This window comes from Odocoileus virginianus, chromosome 10, assembly GCF_023699985.2.
Source record: "Odocoileus virginianus isolate 20LAN1187 ecotype Illinois chromosome 10, Ovbor_1.2, whole genome shotgun sequence".
Taxonomy (NCBI): Eukaryota; Metazoa; Chordata; class Mammalia; order Artiodactyla; family Cervidae; genus Odocoileus; species Odocoileus virginianus.
In genome coordinates this window covers 1,501,191-1,519,550 of record NC_069683.1, presented here as the reverse complement: position 1 = coordinate 1,519,550, position 18,360 = coordinate 1,501,191, and the positions used below count along the sequence as shown (strand labels likewise).

Below are 18,360 nucleotides of genomic sequence, written 5' to 3'. Positions count from 1 at the left end.
CAAGGGCCACAATTAAAGCTTTACATAGCCAAAAATAAATAAATAAATAAAATATTGTTTAAAAAAGCAGTCTTGTGTGTAGCCTAAGAATTCTCAAGTAAAGACAATGGTGCTATTTTGAGGACCAGATTTTAAGGGACTAAAAATAACTGTGTACATGTGCAATTGAGACAAATCATGGACCAAAACTTCAGGAGATGGTGAAGGACAGGGAAGCCTGGCGTGCTCTGGTCCATGGGGTTGCAAAGAGTCGGTCACGACTGAGCAACTAAATAGCAACATGGACAGAAAGGTAGGAAAAGACTAAAAATACCCAGTTGCTACTTCTGAAGTGTGCTGTGTTCTAAGTCAGTTCTGTCGTGTCCGACTCTTTGTGTCCCTATGGACCACAGCCCACCAGGTTCCTCTGTCCTTGAGATTCTCCAGGAAAGAACAGTGGACATGGTTACCGTGCCCGCCTCCAGGGGATCTTCCCTGCCCAAGGGATCAAACCCATGTCTCTTATGTCTCCTGTATTGGCAGGCAGGTTCTTTACCGCTAGAGCAGGGAGTGAAAAAACAAAACAAAACAGGATGTGCTAAGGAAAGGCAGGGTACTGAGCATGCCCCCTGCATACAACAAAACCAAATGGGTGGCCAAGACCACCTAAGCTACTCCTCCTGCCCAACCCCTGGACAAAACTCTGCCCTCACCCAATATAAAAAACCAACTCTCATATAAAAAGCCACCCAATACAAAAAGCAAGCTCACTTGAATACTCAAGAAATTAAACCTCAATCGTGCGTGTGTGTGTGTGTATGTCTATGTGAGTGGAGGCCTTTACCTCCGATTGCAGAGCCGAATTCCAAGCTTAGACGGACTAACGGAAACAGGTTCTTGACCCGGGGGATCACCTTCGTGCAGGCGCTGTTTGCTGCCGGCTCTGGTGCTCAGGCTGGGGCAGGGCTGGGGCAGGAACCTCTCCCCCAACCCGTCCCGACCAGGAGGAGCAGCTCGGCAGACCAGCAGCCAGACTCTCCCCTGAGACAACGGTCTGACCCGCACAGACCTGGGCATCCTGCAGTGCGGTGCCAAGGCCAAGAGGAGCAGCAGAAACGCGCGCTGGGCCGCCCTCGCCCTCCGCTTCGTTCTCAGCAAGTCCCCGCCTCGCGGGGTCTGGGTGTGCCCCCTGCCCTCTCCCCAGACTCACCGCGCCGTCCCCGCCACGAACCGCCGAGCTTCAGCTTGTTCATCAAACACAGCGCAGCACCTCTTTACCGTCTGAGGGCCTCTGGTGGCTTTACGGAGCTCCGTTTTTAGGAACGATAGTGAATTATTTTCTCCGGAGTGAGAGTGGGGATTGAACGCTCTGCACGTCAGCGTTTCCTTGCTAATTCTCCTGCTCTATCGCGCACACGCCTCACACAGTGTCTCATATCCGGGCAGGCGTGTGCTCAGGCGCTCGGTGCTGTCAGACTCTCTGCAACCTCATGGAGCGTAGCCGGCCACACACCGCTGCCTATGGAATGTTCCAGGCCAGAACACTGGAGTGGGTTGCCAGTTCCTCCTCCAGGAGACCTTCCAGACCCAGGGATTGAACCCACGTCTCTCGTCTCCTGCATTGGCAGAAGGATTCTTTATCACTAGCGCCACCTGGGAAGGCGTATCTTTGTATGTAACGTATTTAATGTACCTGTGAAGCAGCAATAAGAGAGGTAACCTCTACAGACCTAATGAGCAGAGTCTACCTGCTCTTCAGTAAGGGAAAAGCCACAGAAGGTCAGGACGAGGCCATAAAGGCCAGGAGGGAATATCCTTCCCTGGAAAAAGTGCAAAGGCTCTCCCCACCCCCCCACCCTAAGAGCCCCAGGGGAATCCGTTCGGGGCAACACGTGGCTGATGAGGAGGCGTGGCAGGGATCTTAGGAGAGTGGGGGACAGAATGTGTGCACCCGCGGCGGAAGGACCAGCCGCTGCTCACGCGGGGACCTCTGAGGCAGGCGCATCGCGACCTGAGTGCAGGGGCAGGAGCTTGCCTGCCGGCCATTCACACGGCCTCCCCGGGGCCCCAAGCACCCACGCCTTCACAGTGATCGCAGTCACATGCCTTCCCAGTGATCACAGACACGTGCCTTCCCAGTGATCACAGACACACGCCGTCACGGTGATCACAGATACATGCCTTCCCGGTGATGACAGACACACGCCTTCACAGTGATCGCAGTCACACGCCTTCACAGTGATCACAGACACACGCCTTCCCAGTGATCGCAGCCACACGCCTTCACAGTGATCGCAGTCACACGCCTTCACGGTGATCACAAACACACGTCTTCATGGTGACCACAGCCACACGCCTTCACGGTGATCTCAGCCACAAGCCTTCACGGTGATCACAAACACACGTCTTCATGGTGATCACAGCCACACGCCTTCCCAGTGATCGCAGCCACATGCCTTCACGGTGACCACAGCCACACGCCTTCACGGTGACCACAGCCACACGCCTTCACGGCGATCGCAGCCACACGCCTTCACAGAGACCACAGCCACATGCCTTCACAGAGACCGCAGCCACACACCTTCACAGTGATCGCAGCCACATGCCTTCCCGGTGATCACAGCCACATGCCTTCACGGTGATCGCAGCCACACGCCTTCACGGTGATCGCAGTCACATGCCTTCACGTTGACTGCATCCACACACACACGCCTTCATGGTGACCACAGCCACACACCTTCATGGTGATCACAGACACACGCCTTCCCAGTGATCGCAGCCACACACCTTCATGGTGATCACAGACACGCCTTCACAGTGATTGCAGTCACATGCCTTCCCAGTGATCGCAGCCACACGCCGTCACGGTGATCACAGACACACGCCTTCCCAGCGATCACAGCCACACGCCGTCACGGTGATCACAGACACACGCCTTCCCAGCGATCACAGCCACACGCCGTCATGGTGATCACAAACACACGCCTTCCCAGCGATCGCAGCCACATGCCTTCACGGTGATCACAAACACACGCCTTCCCAGCGATCGCAGCCACAGTTTATTCCTCCCTCCGCCGAGCTCTGCCCCCCGTTACGTCCTCAGCCACCCCCCGGCTGGCGCTCAGGCCCAGTCACAGCGGCTCACAGTTCCACTGGTTCCAGTCGCAGGGCATGGGCATGTGATTGAGGCTCTCACTCATCTTCTGCATGATCTGGTTCTTGGGGTCCACGTGAGAATACACGGGGAAACCCCGCTCGAGCAGACACTGGGCCTGCTGGTAGATGACGTGGGTGACAAGCCCCTTGGCCCGGTACTCAGGCAGGGTGCCTCCCATCCGCATCTCTCCTGTCTGGTCCATCAGGGACCAGGACACAGGGGTCCCCTCGGGCCCCAGCAAGCAGAAGGTGGGGAAGTTCCGGATGCAGCGCTCGATGAACCTCCGGCTCCTCTCGTTGCCGCCGAAAAGCCAGAACCTGTTCACCAGAGCCGCGTAGCTAGGCTCCGCAGATGCGAGCTTAAACATCTCTGGGTCGCTGTGGGTGTTCCAAGAGAAAAGCAGTCTGTGAGTTTAGCGGTTTGCACCTGTCCCCACCGCTATTAGCCTGAGAGACAGAGGAGGCGGAGGAGAGAGGGGGCACAGCGCCCTGGACTGTGGCCGAGCTTGTCAGGACCAGGACGAGACAGAGGCCATGCTGCTGGACTGAGCGAGCTGGAAGGGCCAGGCAGGCAGGGAGGTGGGCAGAGGCCTGACACGCTGCGGAGGAGAGGGCCTGGTGGCGTACTTTAAGCCGGGGAGAAACACGGCTTGAATTAGATTTTAAAAAAGCTTGTTCTGGCTGCTTTGAAGAACATAGATTGTGGGGAGCCAGGGTGAGAGCAGGTAGAGAAGGCTGGAGGCTACTTGCGCAGTGAGAGGTCTAAGTGGTGCAGAGCAGCTTTTCTCAAACTCACATGGCCTTGGGTTTGCCGTCGCCGACTGGTAAGTTCTTTACAGCCAGCAGGGACGGGGTCAGTTCCTTGACCGTCTCAGATGCCATATAGAGAATGTTTTTTGATCGTTTGACTTTGAAGGATTTCGTGGCTGCGAGATTTTGTATTACTTCATTCAGGCTGGACTGCGTACCTAGATGGGATTATAAGGAGGCATGCCATGGTTTAAGTCCATTCTAGGGAAGAGCTCTCCAGTGGAGCAGGAGGTGGCTGAGGGGTATAGACGGAGAGCGCTGGGGATGGGCTTGGGGCTGCTTCCCCGGTGGCTCAGCAAGTAAGGGATCTGCCTGCATTGCAGGGGACCCAGATTCGATCCCAGGGTTGGGAAGGTCCCCTGGAGAAAGGAATGGCAACCCCCTTCAGTGCTCTTGCCTAGAGAATTCCACTGACAGAGGAGCCTGAGCATCCAAAGTCCACGGGGTCGCAGAGAGTTGGGTAGGGCTGGACCACTCACACTTCGGTGTTGCTGGTTATGTAGTCAGGATTCATGCAATTTTCCTGGTTTTACAAAATTGAAAATAGGTCTAGGAATTCATTCAGCCACGGTCATGCCAAGAGCTAAGTTTCCTGAGCTACATAACCATGTGGTTCTGGTGATCAGAGAAGATAAGTCATCATCAGTATCATCGCCACCGTCTACAGAGAACTTACTGCGTTTCGCATCTCTGCGTGATCGCAGAGATGATTGCAGGAATGCTCCTCAATTTGCCCACATGTCCTTGTATCCATTCCCCAGAATAGTCCCCTCCTGCACTGCATCCGACCTTGACCATGTGACTGGTTTCATCAATGGGGAAGAGTATATTGATGCAGGGAGAGGCTTAAAAATGTCTGCACATTGGGGCTCACCATGTCTATGCATTTCTCTTACCTTGAGATCAACACCACACGAATAAGCCTGGGCTAGCTTGCTGAGGACGTGTGCTCCTACCGTGATATGACCACAGCCAGGAGCCAGCCGATAGTCAGACCATCAGTCAGACATAAGTGAGGCCATGCTAGAGAAACCAGCCCACGGCCCATCCATCAGCTGACTGCAGATGCATATGGTAAACCCAGAGGAGACCAAGAGAGCAACTGCCTTGCTAAGCCCAGCCCAACTGTCAGTTCACAGAATTATGGGCTTTGCTGTGCACTGAAATGAACTGAAACATCCAGGCATTGTACTCGGCATTCCCTGCTCAAGATTTCATTGAATCTTTTCAACACTGCTGTGTTTTGGGTCCTTCATTGGAAGTACCGATGTTGAAGCTGAAACTCCATCACTTTGGCCACCTGATGCGAAGAACTGGCTTATTTGAAAAGACCCTGATGCTGGGAAAGATTGAAGGCAGGAGGAGAAGGGGATGACTGGATGGCATCACCGACTCAAGGGACATGAGTTTGCATAAATTCCGGGAGTTGGTGATGGACAGGGAGGCCTGGCGTGCTGCAGTCCATGGGGTTGCAAAGAGTCGGACATGACCGAGCAACTGAACGTCACTGAACTGATTGTCCTCATTTCTATATACATATCATGATCTGGGATCATGGTCTCTGGCTGGGATCACGTAACAAAGTCACAGGCAAATGCCATCCTAGTTGGTCTGACTCTGGAGGGGATGCTCATAACCATGACAGCTGCTCTCTGTGACCTGAGAGGTGATCTGAGACTGGAAGTCCCTGAGACAAGCTCTGCTCTGATACCCTACCACCCTAAGCCACCCTGGTTATGTCTGCAAGTGAAGTGAAAGTCGCTCAGTCGTGACCGACTCTTTGCGACCCTGTGGACTATACAGTCCATGAGACTCTCCAGGCCAGAATACTGGAGTGGGTAGCTGTTCCCTTCTCCAGGGGATCTTCCCAACCCAGGGGTCGAACCCAGGTCTCCCACATTGCAGGCAGATTCTTTACTGGCTGAGCCACAGGAAAGTCCCAGGTGAAATCTGCTCTGATACCCAACCATCCTAAGACATCCGCTTACATCTGCAAAGTGTGGTGCAAATCCTCGGCCATCCAGGGATTGTGTGCAGTCCTGTCTACGAAGCCCAGACACCCTTGGAGGGTGTCTCTCCCCCGTACGGGTACGGTTGTGGTCGAACAACAACAAAGTTGAGAGCAGGCTGAGGGTCTGGCGCTTGAAAAAAGATGTCCATGACAAGAAGAAATCGCTAGGATGGAGATGTGAGTCAGCACGGATTTCACCCCTTTCACTTACTTTGGATCTGCAGATGTTGTTTCCAATTGATGACTTCTGGTAAGTCAAGGAACTCCTGACAGTTCTTAAGGTCTTCAGAGTAGACTTGGTAAGTATTGGTGTAGTGATCAAGCTCATCTTTCATGTCCTGTTATCATAACGAAACGGGGGACAAAATTAATTTCTTATTTTTCATAATTTTAATACTTTTTTTCTAAAATCTACTAAACTGGCACTTTAAGTACTAAAATATTGCTCTCTGTATTTGTGCATTACATATTTTTCTGAATCATTTAAGTTATGAGATCAGAATAAGAGATTAAGGTATTCAAATTATGATGAAAAACTGAAGAATATTATACATTGTGTCAAAATTTCAGCTCAAACAAAGGCAGAACCATCTAGAAAGCACTTTTCTATATTTTCATTTCCTCAACAGCGATAAAAGCAATTGACAAGGAAAAGTTTCTGTTGCAAGAATAAATGTTTCGTATTTCAAATACTTGTTAAATATACCAACTAGAGGATGACAGTATTAAATTTAGATATTGATAATTCTGGGTTGAAATTTCTATCTATACTTAATCAGGATAAAGAAGACGAAAACCTATTGGAAATGCTTACTTACATAATACAATAGTTGAACAAGCTGTAATTACAGAAAAACAATGAAATCACTTATGTAGAAAAATCCTGTCAAATTATTAAAAAAGGGGTGAGATTATTTGGAAGAAAAAGTCACAGAAAAACATAACCACAGCTAGTGCAGAATTATAGAATTTAAAAAATGTTTGGAATATGTTTCATAAAAATAGATTCACAACTCAGCAATGATACCACTAACAAATTTTGTTTCTTAATATCCCATTGAAGATAAAAGATCAAATAATTTTATTTCAGTTCAGTAAATGTATTCATTAAATATATTTTTTGTCTCTAGTTTTAAAATAATATTATTTTCAGGAAAAGTATATTTATATATTTATAAAGTTATAATTTTACTATATATTTTAAAAATGAACCTAGAATGCTTTGTCTTTAAAATATTAACTTTTTGTTTCACTACGTTTTCACATTTTTCCAAAATGCGTGCAGAAATTCTAATATAAGTTTGCTTTTATAATCACCTTAGCTAACTGTCTTGTTTTATACCTTCCTATTTTTGTCCTTGCTACTTTCTCTGGTTAGAATGTCCTCTGTTCTTTATCGGCCTAACAAAATGTATTTATCACCAAAATCCAGCTCCGATGAAACATCCATTCAGAGCTATCTCTCACCTGATTCTGTAACTTCCGTCTTCAACCTCCATAGCTCATCAATTTTCATGTCTTTGTATGCTGTACATGTTCTGTTCTTCTACACGTTATGCTAAATTATAATTTATTTATCTATCTACATTTCCCTCCAAACTCTGAGTTTCTTGAGCACAGGGATCTGTTCACTATCACTGCACTTCATCTCCATATCTCCAGTGTCTACCACATTGCCAGGCACATGCTAAGCACATAGCAAATATAAACATAGCCCATTCATTCCACCCCTGGCCCTTACCTGCTCCTGGGGGCGGATAACCACTGTATTAAAATCAGGCCACTTGTCCACCAGAGCCTTTAGATTGAATGGGTTTCCATGGTTCATGTGGAAGACGGTCCCATAAACCTGCAGTGTCCCGAGAAAGTGAGAAGGTCAGCCTATCAGGAAGGGATGGCAAAGTACCTTCTTTGATCAGGACAAGGCTTATTTCTATGAAATCATGAAATTTTATAGTGGGAAAAAGACAAATAGGGCATCTATGTCAAAAATATCCATGTGAAACCTTTTTTTTTTTTACCTGAAAGGAGAAATTTTTCTTCCCATCTAATATAAATAAAATTGCCAACATCTATTGCATCATAGAAAAAGCAAGAGAATTCCAGAAAAACATCTAATTCTGCTTCATTGATTACACTAAAGCCTTTGACTATGTGGATCACAATATACTGTGGACAATTCTTCAAGAGATGGGAATACCAGACCACCTTACCTGCCTTGTGAGAAACCTGTATGCAGGTCAAGAAGCAACAGTTAGAACCAGACATGGAACAACAGACTTGTTCCAAATTGGGAAAGCAGGAAGAGGATGTATGCGGGCACCTGTGGATCGTGGGTGGGGGAATGCAGCAGTGAATAAATTCTACCATGGGCCTCGTGACTCCTGTGGACATGAAACCTCTGCAGATACCAGCATGGAAACTGCCAGAGACCAAAGGCGGAGAAAAAACCAAGTTATCCAGTTGAGTGACTTCTACCATGTTTAATGATGACCCAAGACTTTTCAACATCTTTCCCTCCTACCACTCTCCACCTCACGTGAACTATTGGTGTCAGATCATGGAGAAAGAGGAGAAGAATCTATGTTGACTGATCTTACCTGAATTTATTGTTTTCAGCCATGAATGGAGGCTTGAAATTGAAATTCAGTGGAGTCTGGCAAAATATAGGCGTTTTTACACATCGGCATTTGGGGCTGTGAAACTAAGCTATGTGATTGTGTTTAGTCGCTCAGCCACGTCTGACTCTCTGCAGCCCTGTGCACTGTGGCCCTCTGTCCATGGGATTCTCCAGGCAGGAATACTGGAGTGAGCTGCCATTTCCTCCTCCAGGGGATCTTCCCGACCCAGGGATCAAACCTGCATCTCTTGCATCTCCTGCATTAACAGCAGGATCTTTTACCACTAGCACCACCTGGGAAGTCTGTAAAACCATTTTGTGTTAATATATTACTCATTACAAGGTCTAAAAATATGTGTAACTGTTACTGTTTCTTATTCCTCTGGCTGAATTAATTAAAACCTTTTTTCTATTGAACACAGAACATAGTGAGTCAGGCCACTACTCTAAATTGACTCAACTGGAGTTGACACACACAATAAAATGTACTGAATATCCAACACTTAGAAGGACAGATGGGCATTTTCTGAACTGAGACTCAAGTATTGAATTCTCGGTTACAGTTCCATTAAAAGTACCCGGCAAACAGCTACTGTAGATTTGAGCTAGGGTAAAATGTGCATCTCTAATACACAACCAATGCTATTTCTTCATGAAAGCTGGGGACCCAAGAGGACCACCTTCTCTTAACACAGAGATGCTCCAAATAAGGCCTCTTAGGACCCACCAACAGTTTTCTCAAAAGGTTTGGGGTCCACTTAACTTGAGGAGAAAGTTTTAGGCTGAAGCATGTTCAAAAATAGCTACTCACCATAAAAAATATCTTAGGCAAGTGTTCTTAAAATGTATAACTGATGTTACCGCCAAGAAAAATTGACCGTTTCTCTGAGAGGTTGCCCAGATCTTAAGGATTTCTCAAGTGAAAGAAGTTACTAAAACTAGGTAACAGAGATTCGTATTTAGTGGGATCCCCTGAAGTGGTGGCGTTTAGTTTTAAATTAGTTGATCTGGAGGCATTTCCAGGCAGCAGTTTAAAGACAGGGTGAGCTGTCTCATTAGCCTCTTTCTCGTTTATTAACACTGATCTGCGTGGCTGCCCCGGGTCTGAGTGGCAGCACGTGCCTCTCCAGCTGCTGCCTGAGCCCCTTAGCTTGGCACGTGGGATCCCGTCCCCTGGCCAGCGGTCGGGACTGGGCCCCTCGCCCTGGAGTGTGGTGTCTGAACCACTGGGCCGTCAGGGACTTCCCTCATTAGTCTATTTCTAATAAATGAAGCCATATGATCTACAAATAAAATACCGCTAACATTGTCCACCTTTATACTGAAAGAAGGAGCACAAAAATCTATTAGAGAGTGAGGGGGGTGAAAAATGCATTTATCTAATCTCAAATGGGTGTATCTTGTAGGAGTGTCTTATGAAACAGTAGAAATCTAGTTTCTAATCTGACCAAAGAAACAAAAAATATTTCAGGGAAAAACGATTGTTCACACACACACACACACACACACACGCTGCTGCTGTTGTTCAGTCTTTCAGTTGTGTCCGACTCTTTGCAACACCGCACGCCAGACCTCCTGTCCTTTTCGATGGCCCAGAGTTTGCTCAAACTCCTGTCCACACAGACATGTGGTTACATCTAAATTCCACTGGAATGGACACCATCCCTTTCATTGCTAAGAAAAAACACAGGCGAGGACCTCGGTCAATCAGTAGAGCTGCTATGGAACAGTTCTGGATGGGGGCATTTATGAGTATGCCCTATTCAATCCTAACGTTTCTGATCAATTGTACTAGGTGAACAGAGATCCTCAGTGTCAGCCTGACTATCAAAATAGTCTGCTGTGCAGTATGTTCAGAGAAATTGGGAAATTTAAGTCAAATAGAAATTGATTCATTGGTAATTTCAAAGGAGGCTCGTGGTCTGGCAACTGTTCTTTCAGGGAGAAAAAGTTAAAAATTAACATGCAGTCTTAGCTAACTTTGTAGGAGAGCTCTGGGCAAATTCCCAGTGCTGTTATGGAATGTTTCTTGAAAAGGAGCAAGGGAATACTTTTTGATTCAGCTTGGAGAAAAAAGCAATGTTAGGTCTCAGGCATTCCTATGTTCATACCATAGCACTGCAGCTCACTATCTGTGGGCACCGGGCAAGCACTTCACCAAGCCTCCCTCCTCACATCAGTGATGTGGGCATAACAGCGATCATCTTGCAGAGAGGTTGTGCACATTGAACCAGAGGAAACATGCTCTGAGGCCTGGCACAGAGCAGGCACTGAGCAAACACTCGTCTCTCTTCTTTGCTCGCAGGAACTTCCTAGTCCTCACTCCCCACGGGGAGAGCTCCCCAAGAATCTGCCATTCTCACCTTTAAGGACGTAGGAAGGCTCTTCTTCAAGGATTTCTCCAGCATCTGCAGCATCTGGGCGCCTTGCAACAGGAACATCCTGCAAGACACCGAAGCCTAGAGAGACACCTGGGAAAGAGCCGTGAGTGAGAGGGGCTGGAGGAGACCCAGGTGCAAGAGCAGCGGGCTCTGTGCTGATTGCCAGCGCCCTCTTCAGCGCCTCTCTGATTTCTCATGTGTGTACAGCCTTAGTCTAATCACCTCTAGTTATAAACCGACATATACATACTGATATAGAAAAACCACGCAAATACATAGTCCCATTTTCAACACCTAAAAATTAAATGTCTATTTTGATCCATGTGTCAAAGAACTGGCTCATTCATTCACATTGTGTTTATTTTTAAAAATGGGCGTATAGCTGATTTAAAGTGTTGTGATAGTTTCCACTGGACGATGATCCCTGTTTATTTCTTCGTTCAGACAGAACAGTCCCTCCCTTTTCTCTGCTCTTGTTAGTGCTCTTGCATACCTGTGTTACAAAACTTGTTACTCTGGGCTAGAGTTTGCTTTTCCAGACTGTGTTCTCCTCTGGGGCAGGAACCTCATCTTATGTGTTATCCTATCTGTTACCTTTATTGCACTCAGCTCAGTTCAGTCGCTCAGTCGTGTCCGACTCTTTGCGACCCCATGGACTGCAGCATGCCAGGCCTCCCTGTCCATCACTGACTCCTGGAGTTTACTCAAGCTCATGTCCATTGAGTCGGTGATGCCACCCAACCATCTCATCCTCTGTCATCTGGCACATGATATGCTCTCAGTAAGTGGGTGATGAGGATGATTTGATGCAAGAAATGCTGTATTTACCTGTTTAGTAACTCCATCTTCCAGAGACATAGATAGATTGATTAATCCAATCAACATATATGTATTGAGTACATAATATACGCTGGACGTGGGAAAGGTTTCCGGTCCCTTTGTACTAAGTTATGTCTTGCAGAAAAGTCCAGACCCTTGTTGTGTGTTGTAGGATTTTTATTTATTTATTTATTTATTTATTCTATTTATTTACTTCTGGTTGTACTGGGTCTTCCTTGCTGTTCAGGCTTTCCTCTAGCTGCAGCGAGCCGCGGTTGTTCTCAAGTTGCAGAGCACGAGTTTTTCCCTAAAGTGTGTGGCCTTCTCACTGTAGTGTGGAGTTTCTCCCTGCAGTGTGCAAGCCTCTCACTGCAGTGAGTGGGCTTCTCCCTGCAGTGCGCAGGCTTCTCCCTGCAGCTTGGTGTTTCTCCCTGCAGTTCGCGGGCTTCTCCCCGCAGTGTGGAGTTTTTCCCTGCAGTGCGGAGTTTCTCCCTGCAGTGTGGAGTTTCTCCCCGCAGTGCGGCAGTTTCTCCCCGCAGTGTGGAGTTTCTCCCTGCAGCGCGCGGGCTTCTCCCTGCAGTGGCTTCTCTTGTGCAGAGCATGGTTTCGAGGGCGCGTGGGCTCAGTAGTTGTGGCCCCGGGCTCCAGAGCACAGACTCAGTAGCGGAGGTGACAGGCTTAGTTGCCCCATGGATCGTGGGATCTTCCAGGAACAGGGGTAACACCCGTGTCGCCTGCATTGCCACGCAGAACCTTTACCACTGACCCAGCAGAGAAGACCTGTTTGAAGATCTTAGGATTGTAAACAGGATAGCATTCCTGAAGGCTAATCTTACCTTTTATCTGGAGGCAACTCACAAGGAAGTTACCTGAGTATAAGATGACCCCGGTGGGGTGAGGTCAGAATAGCCATCATTAAAAAGTCTATGAATAATAAATGTTGGAGAGGTTATGGAGAAAAGCGAACCCTCCTCTACTGTTGGTGGGAATGTAAATGGATGCAGCCACTATGGAAAGCAGTATGGAGGTTCCTCAAAAAAACTAAAAATAAGGTTTCCATTTGATCCAGCAATCCCACTCGTGGGCATATATTCAGACAAAATTATAATTCAGGAAGATACAGGTACGCTTATGTTCATAGCAGCACTATTTACAACAGCCAAGACGTGGAAATAACCCGAACCTCCATCGAGAGATGAATGGATAAGGAAAATGCGATACGATATATGTACACACACACACACACACACACACACACACACATACAGTGGAATATTATTCAGTCATTAAACAGAATGAAATAACACCACTGCAGCAACATGGACGGGTTAGAAATTATCACACTGAGTAAAGGAAGTCAGAAAGAGAAAGATAACCACCGTGTGACATCACCCGGAAGTGAAACCTAAAACGTGACGCGAGGGAACACACGCATGAACCAGAAGCCACTTACAGAACTGACTTCGGTTGTCGTGGGCGGCGGCGGCCGGGAAGGGCAGGATTGGGAGTGCGGGATTAGCAGAGGTGAGCGCTCACATACAGGATGTTAGGCTAAAGGCAAAGCCCTACCATACCGCACAGGGCACTATACTCGTCCTGTGATAAACTACAGTGGAAAGGAATGTGGAAAGGAATATATAAAAATGTATAGGTATTCAATATGTATAACTGGATAATTTTGCTGTACCCCAGAAATTAACACAACATTGTAAATCAACTATACTTCAATAAAGTTTTTAAAAAATCTGTGAGGTGTAATATTGCCATGTTTCCTGGAAAGCATAGGGTTTAGAACCATCCTTCAAGAACGCACACGGGAACCAACAACCAAACTTGGTGGGTACTGAAAACAACGGAGCCTGAGATTCATAAATCAAGTAGGCTGGAAACAATCAAAACAGGGATCTGGACACCCTATAGGGCTTTGGCCATGCTCACCGTGAGCTGGCAGAACTGGGTAACAGGCGGCGTCCTGGGGAGTGAAATCCGAACCTTTGACTTAGTTATTCCCAGAAGAAGAAATTAACCCAAAGAAAACAATCCAAAAGGAAGAAAAAAGCTCTCAGCAGAAACTGATAAAGCTACATGAACGTAAGCAAAGACTGAACAAAAGCCCAGTGTCCAGCCACAGAGAAAGGAAATATAAACTATGATACAACTCCATGAGAGTCACCTCATTCTTCATACATAGGGACAGGTGAGAAACAGTTAAAATGAGAAAATGTAGGACATAAAACAGTTCATATGCCACATACATAGGCATAAATTCAAAAGAGAACACAAAAGGTGGATTGTGGTAGTAGCCAAATAAGTGAATTCTTTAAAGCAAGTTTATTACATGGTTGAAATGAACAGCAGATCAGTTCTGCATTATCGTCCTTTCTCATCTGCTCACTTCCTCTCTGACATGAACCACAACAACTTTCTTATCATTCAAGGAGACAAAAAGCTGCTTATCTTAAAATATGACCAGAGGGATTAAACAGGGTAATGTTTAGATCATCTTCAGATATTAAGTGCTCCTTTTACCCACTCACTTCCGGGAAATGCCCAGATCTTTCCTCATTCCTTTATTAGTTCAGATCTGGAAAATGCAAGAGTTTTTCATGGCACCTAACAAGTTGCGTTTTACAGAATAGGTGCTGGATACACTTTTCTTACGTTGAAATTATTACTTTTCCTATATTTACCATCATATTCTGAGCATAATACAATATGAGCACTCTGATTTGCCTTACTCATGTAAGTGGAGAAGATGTCGCAAAGCAACGATTATCCGTTTTGTTTTTGGAACGGGTACTTACCTGAAAAGCTGTCTTCACACCAAGCTCTGCAGGAGCAACTGAAGAGGCGCAGTCTCTAGACGCTGAAGTTTCTCTTTGATGCAGTCAGTTCAGCGGTGCCCTGCTGAGTGCCTTTGAGGACGTGTTCTCCGGAAACTGCTAGGCGGAGGCTTGCGCTGTGGACCTGGCGCTGAGGCAGTCTGGTCCCAGTGCTCATGGGACCCAGCCCTTGCTCTCTGGGTCCCGTGTCGCGGGAACGGGTTCTGAAAGGTTGGGAGGCTGCCAGTGTGCATGTGAGCTCCTCTTTCTGAAACACCAGGCTGCTCTTTGCCCTCGGGCCCTGCAGCTACTCTGAAATCCAAGCTGTATGAAGCCAATAGGCCCGACCCCGGGTCACGCTCAGGAGGCAGCACCTCCCTCCCCCCTTCCCGGGCTTCTTGTGGCTGTTGTTCAGTTGCTAACTCATGTGCGACCCTTCTGCAACCCCATGGACTGCAGCCCGCCAGCCTCTTCTGTCCAGGCAAGAAGCTGGAGTGGGTCGCCATTCCCTTCGTCAGGGGATCTTCCCCACCCAGGGATCGAACCTGCGTCTCCCGCATCGGCAGGGGGTTCTTTACCCCTGAACCACCAGGGAAGCCCTTCCCATTCTCAAGTACCTGCAGTGAGTAAGATGTTAGGAAAGACAGGGCCCCAGTGGGATTGGCATAATTTGATCTCTCTTTTTACGTATGTGCATCTGCACGAATCCTAAAGCCGTCAGGGTCCTCCTTTCCCCAGGCTGAGCTGTGTTCTCCTCCCCTCCATGCTGAGGCTACAGTGAAACATCCCCACAGTGGTTCACTCGGGCCTGAGCCTCACTTTTGTAGAAAAGCACACTAAGGCCCAGCCTGGCTGAGTGAGATGGAGTCTGAGTCCAGAGCCTCTCACTCCACAGTGCCCTGGGTCCCACCTGAACACTTGTCCTGCCGTCCTCAGGAAGCAGAGTAGGGTTCGTAGAAAAGAGAGTGCCCTGGCTGAAACAGCCAAGGAAGGACGTTTGACACTGTCTGCGTTCTAGTCCTCGTCACTCTTATCCTTGTTTATGGGTTAGTGGACACTTTCTTTATGGAAGGAAAGAGTTGCTCTGATCAGAGGAGCAAGGACAAGGGTGATTAATGTCTAGAAAGCCGAAAAAGCTTGTGCGCTCCTTCAGTCCATAGACCAGCACAGCACAAGTTTACACGTGGTTACCTCTGCCTTCCTAGAATATTATTGCTCCATCTTGTCTCCTGGGGTTGAAGTTTACTAAATTATTCATTACCCTTCCCCCAAGGTTGAAGGTCACTGAAGCGCTTTTGTCTCAGAATGGCCATCATCAACAAATAAACATTGGAGAGAATGCGGAGAAAGAGGAGCCCGCCTACATTTTGGTGGAAATGTAAATTGATGCAGACACCATGGAGGATGGTATGGAGGTTCCTTCAAAAAAACTAATGGCGCGACCATATGATCCTGCAGTCCCACTCCTGGTCATATACACGGACAAGACAAAAACTCTAACTCAGAAGGATACGTTCACCTCAGTGTTCATGGCAGCACTGTTTACAGTATGCAGGACGTAGAGTCAAACTAAATGTCCATTGACAGATGAAATGAAGAAGATGTGGAATATATATATATATATGCACACACATATAACGTGAAGTATACACATATACACACACATACGTGCATGCATATAATGTGGAGTATATATATATATACACATACACACACATACATACATATAATCTGGAGTATATACATATACACACACATACATGCATGCATATAATGTGGAGTATATATATATATATATATACACACACACACATACATACATATAATCTGGAGTATATACATATACATACACATACATACATGCATATAATGTGGAGTGTATACATATACATACATGTATAATGTGGAATGTATATATATACACATACATACATATTATGTGGAGTATATATACACACACACATACATGCATACATATAATGTGGAGTGTATATGTATATACACACACACACACGTACATATAATGTGGAATACATATATATGGAGTATTACTGAGCCATAAAAGGAATGGAATAATACCATTTGCAGCACCATGGAAGGACCTACAGATTATCACAGTAAGTGAAGTCAGCCAGCCAGAGAAAGACGAAGCAAAATATGATATTGCTTATACGTGGAATCTAATAAAAATGATACAATACAAATGCACTTATTTATAAAATACTCTCCAAACCGTAGACACAGCAACTCAAAGCTAAGAAACAGCTCGACTCCCCTTGTGAGGAGCGCAGAGAGCAGTCGACAGGGTCCCGCGCACCAGGGGAGGGGAGAGGAGCACGCTGAAGCCAACAGGCAGACACGCGGCACCCTCTCGCCATCGCCTCCCCACCGGGCGGCCCTGCACTCCAGGCTGGGGGAAGACCCAGCTCCCGCTTGTCCTGGGGAGAGGAGAGGGCCGGGCCACAGAGCCAGGGGTCCGACTTCTCAGCAGCAGTCGGAGGGACTTATCTTTGCAACTTGCCTGAGTCTGAGGATCGAGAGGAAAGAGCCCCATGCTTGGAACCACTGAGAATGAGGCGCTGGTTGGAGCCAGCACACACTCTCTGGCCCAGCACACCACTCCCGCTAGTGCACTGGGCCACCCCACAGTTTAATGCAAACAGGCACCCCAAGCCCCAAATTCCAGCTCTTCTCAGAAGCAAACACTAAGAAGTGTTCCCAAGGATGGAGAGATCCAGCCATTTGTGCGCTGTTGGCAGGAAGGCAAAATAGAGCAGACGCCATGCAAAGCAATACAGCAGTCTCTCAGAAACGTGAAACTAGAGCTATCCCATGAGCCAGCACTTCTGATTCTGAGTATACAGACGAGAGCGCGGGACCCGGGGTCCGGGATGGCTGTCTTTGCTCCCAGGCTCATTACAACATTATTCACAATAGCCAAGACACGGAAGCAACCTAAATGTCAGGACGATGGATAAAGACAATGTGGTATATACCTGCAATGGAATATGACTCAGCCTTAAAGAAGGAGGAGATGCAGCAATATACGACAATGTGGATGAAACTTGAGGACTTTCTGCTGAGGGAAGGAAGCTAGTCACAGCAGGACGAATAGTGCATGCCTCCACTCACATGAGGGACCTAAAGTCATGCTGCTCGCAGAAACAAGAAGTGGAGTGGTAGTTAGGAGCAGAGGGAAACAGGACGCGCTGCTTCTCATGGAGTATAGAGCATTCACCGTGTAAGATGAAAAAGTTCTAGGGGTCTGCTCCACAATACAGTGTTCACAGATAACAGTGCTGCCCCATACACGGAAATATTTGTTAAGATCTCATATTATTTCTCAACTACAGTAAAATAAATATGTAACATTTGAAAGTAGGGGGGCAAAGCAGTCAGAGACACAAAAGGCATATTTCATTGAGGGAAGAACAAGAATTGCAGTTGGCTTCTTATCACTACAAAAGAAAGCACTGGATCGACAACATAGAAAAGGCTTCAGGAGAAACATTGAAAAAATTCTACATTCAGTGAAAATATCCTTCAAAATAAGCAGTTAATGTAACTTGTTACTGGAATGTGCGCTGTTTTATGTTTTCGGTACTCAGAAAATTCCAGTGATGCTATGATGATCACAGATGTGATAAGGAAACCCTGTCTTAGATCAGCAGAGTTTCAGTTCCTCTTCCTGAAATGAGGAAGCATTTCTTCCTCGATGTATCGGCCTGCAGAATTTTTTTCTGCCACTGATACATCCCCAGT

General features: G+C 47.0%; 2 protein-coding genes across 2 annotated transcripts in view; one reads left to right on the top strand and one right to left on the bottom strand.

Annotated features, from left to right (window-relative positions):
• The window catches only part of LOC110137913 (glycine N-acyltransferase), a 44,686-nt gene extending 33,411 nt beyond the window's left edge, over nucleotides 1–11,275 (top strand). The window contains exon 6 of the mRNA XM_070472904.1: nucleotides 10,882–11,275. Coding sequence (XP_070329005.1) covers nucleotides 10,882–10,945 — 64 coding nt within the window. The 3' untranslated portion in view covers nucleotides 10,946–11,275. The remainder of the gene's footprint in view (nucleotides 1–10,881) is intronic.
• Nucleotides 3,016–14,845, bottom strand: GLYAT (glycine-N-acyltransferase). Its single transcript, XM_070472902.1, has 6 exons — nucleotides 14,581–14,845; nucleotides 10,940–11,018; nucleotides 7,698–7,805; nucleotides 6,168–6,294; nucleotides 3,932–4,103; nucleotides 3,016–3,513 (listed from the first exon to the last, which is right to left on the bottom strand). Exons 2-6 carry the CDS (start codon nucleotides 11,015–11,017, stop codon nucleotides 3,111–3,113), a joined length of 888 nt encoding a protein of 295 aa, XP_070329003.1. The 5' UTR covers nucleotide 11,018; nucleotides 14,581–14,845; the 3' UTR covers nucleotides 3,016–3,110.
• Nucleotides 14,846–18,360: the final 3,515 nt, after the last annotated feature.

Bases quoted from the DNA above. Each gene is read 5' to 3' on its own strand.
- GLYAT (XM_070472902.1), bottom strand. From the start codon at position 11,017: ATGTTCCTGTTGCAAGGCGCCCAGATGCTGCAGATGCTGGAGAAATCC. The intron at 6,295-7,697 runs GTAAGGGCCAGG...TTATGATAACAG, and splicing joins TTATCCGCCCCCAGGAGCAG to GACATGAAAGATGAGCTTGA. The intron at 3,514-3,931 runs GTGAGTTTGAGA...GAACACCCACAG, and splicing joins GACGGCAAACCCAAGGCCAT to CGACCCAGAGATGTTTAAGC.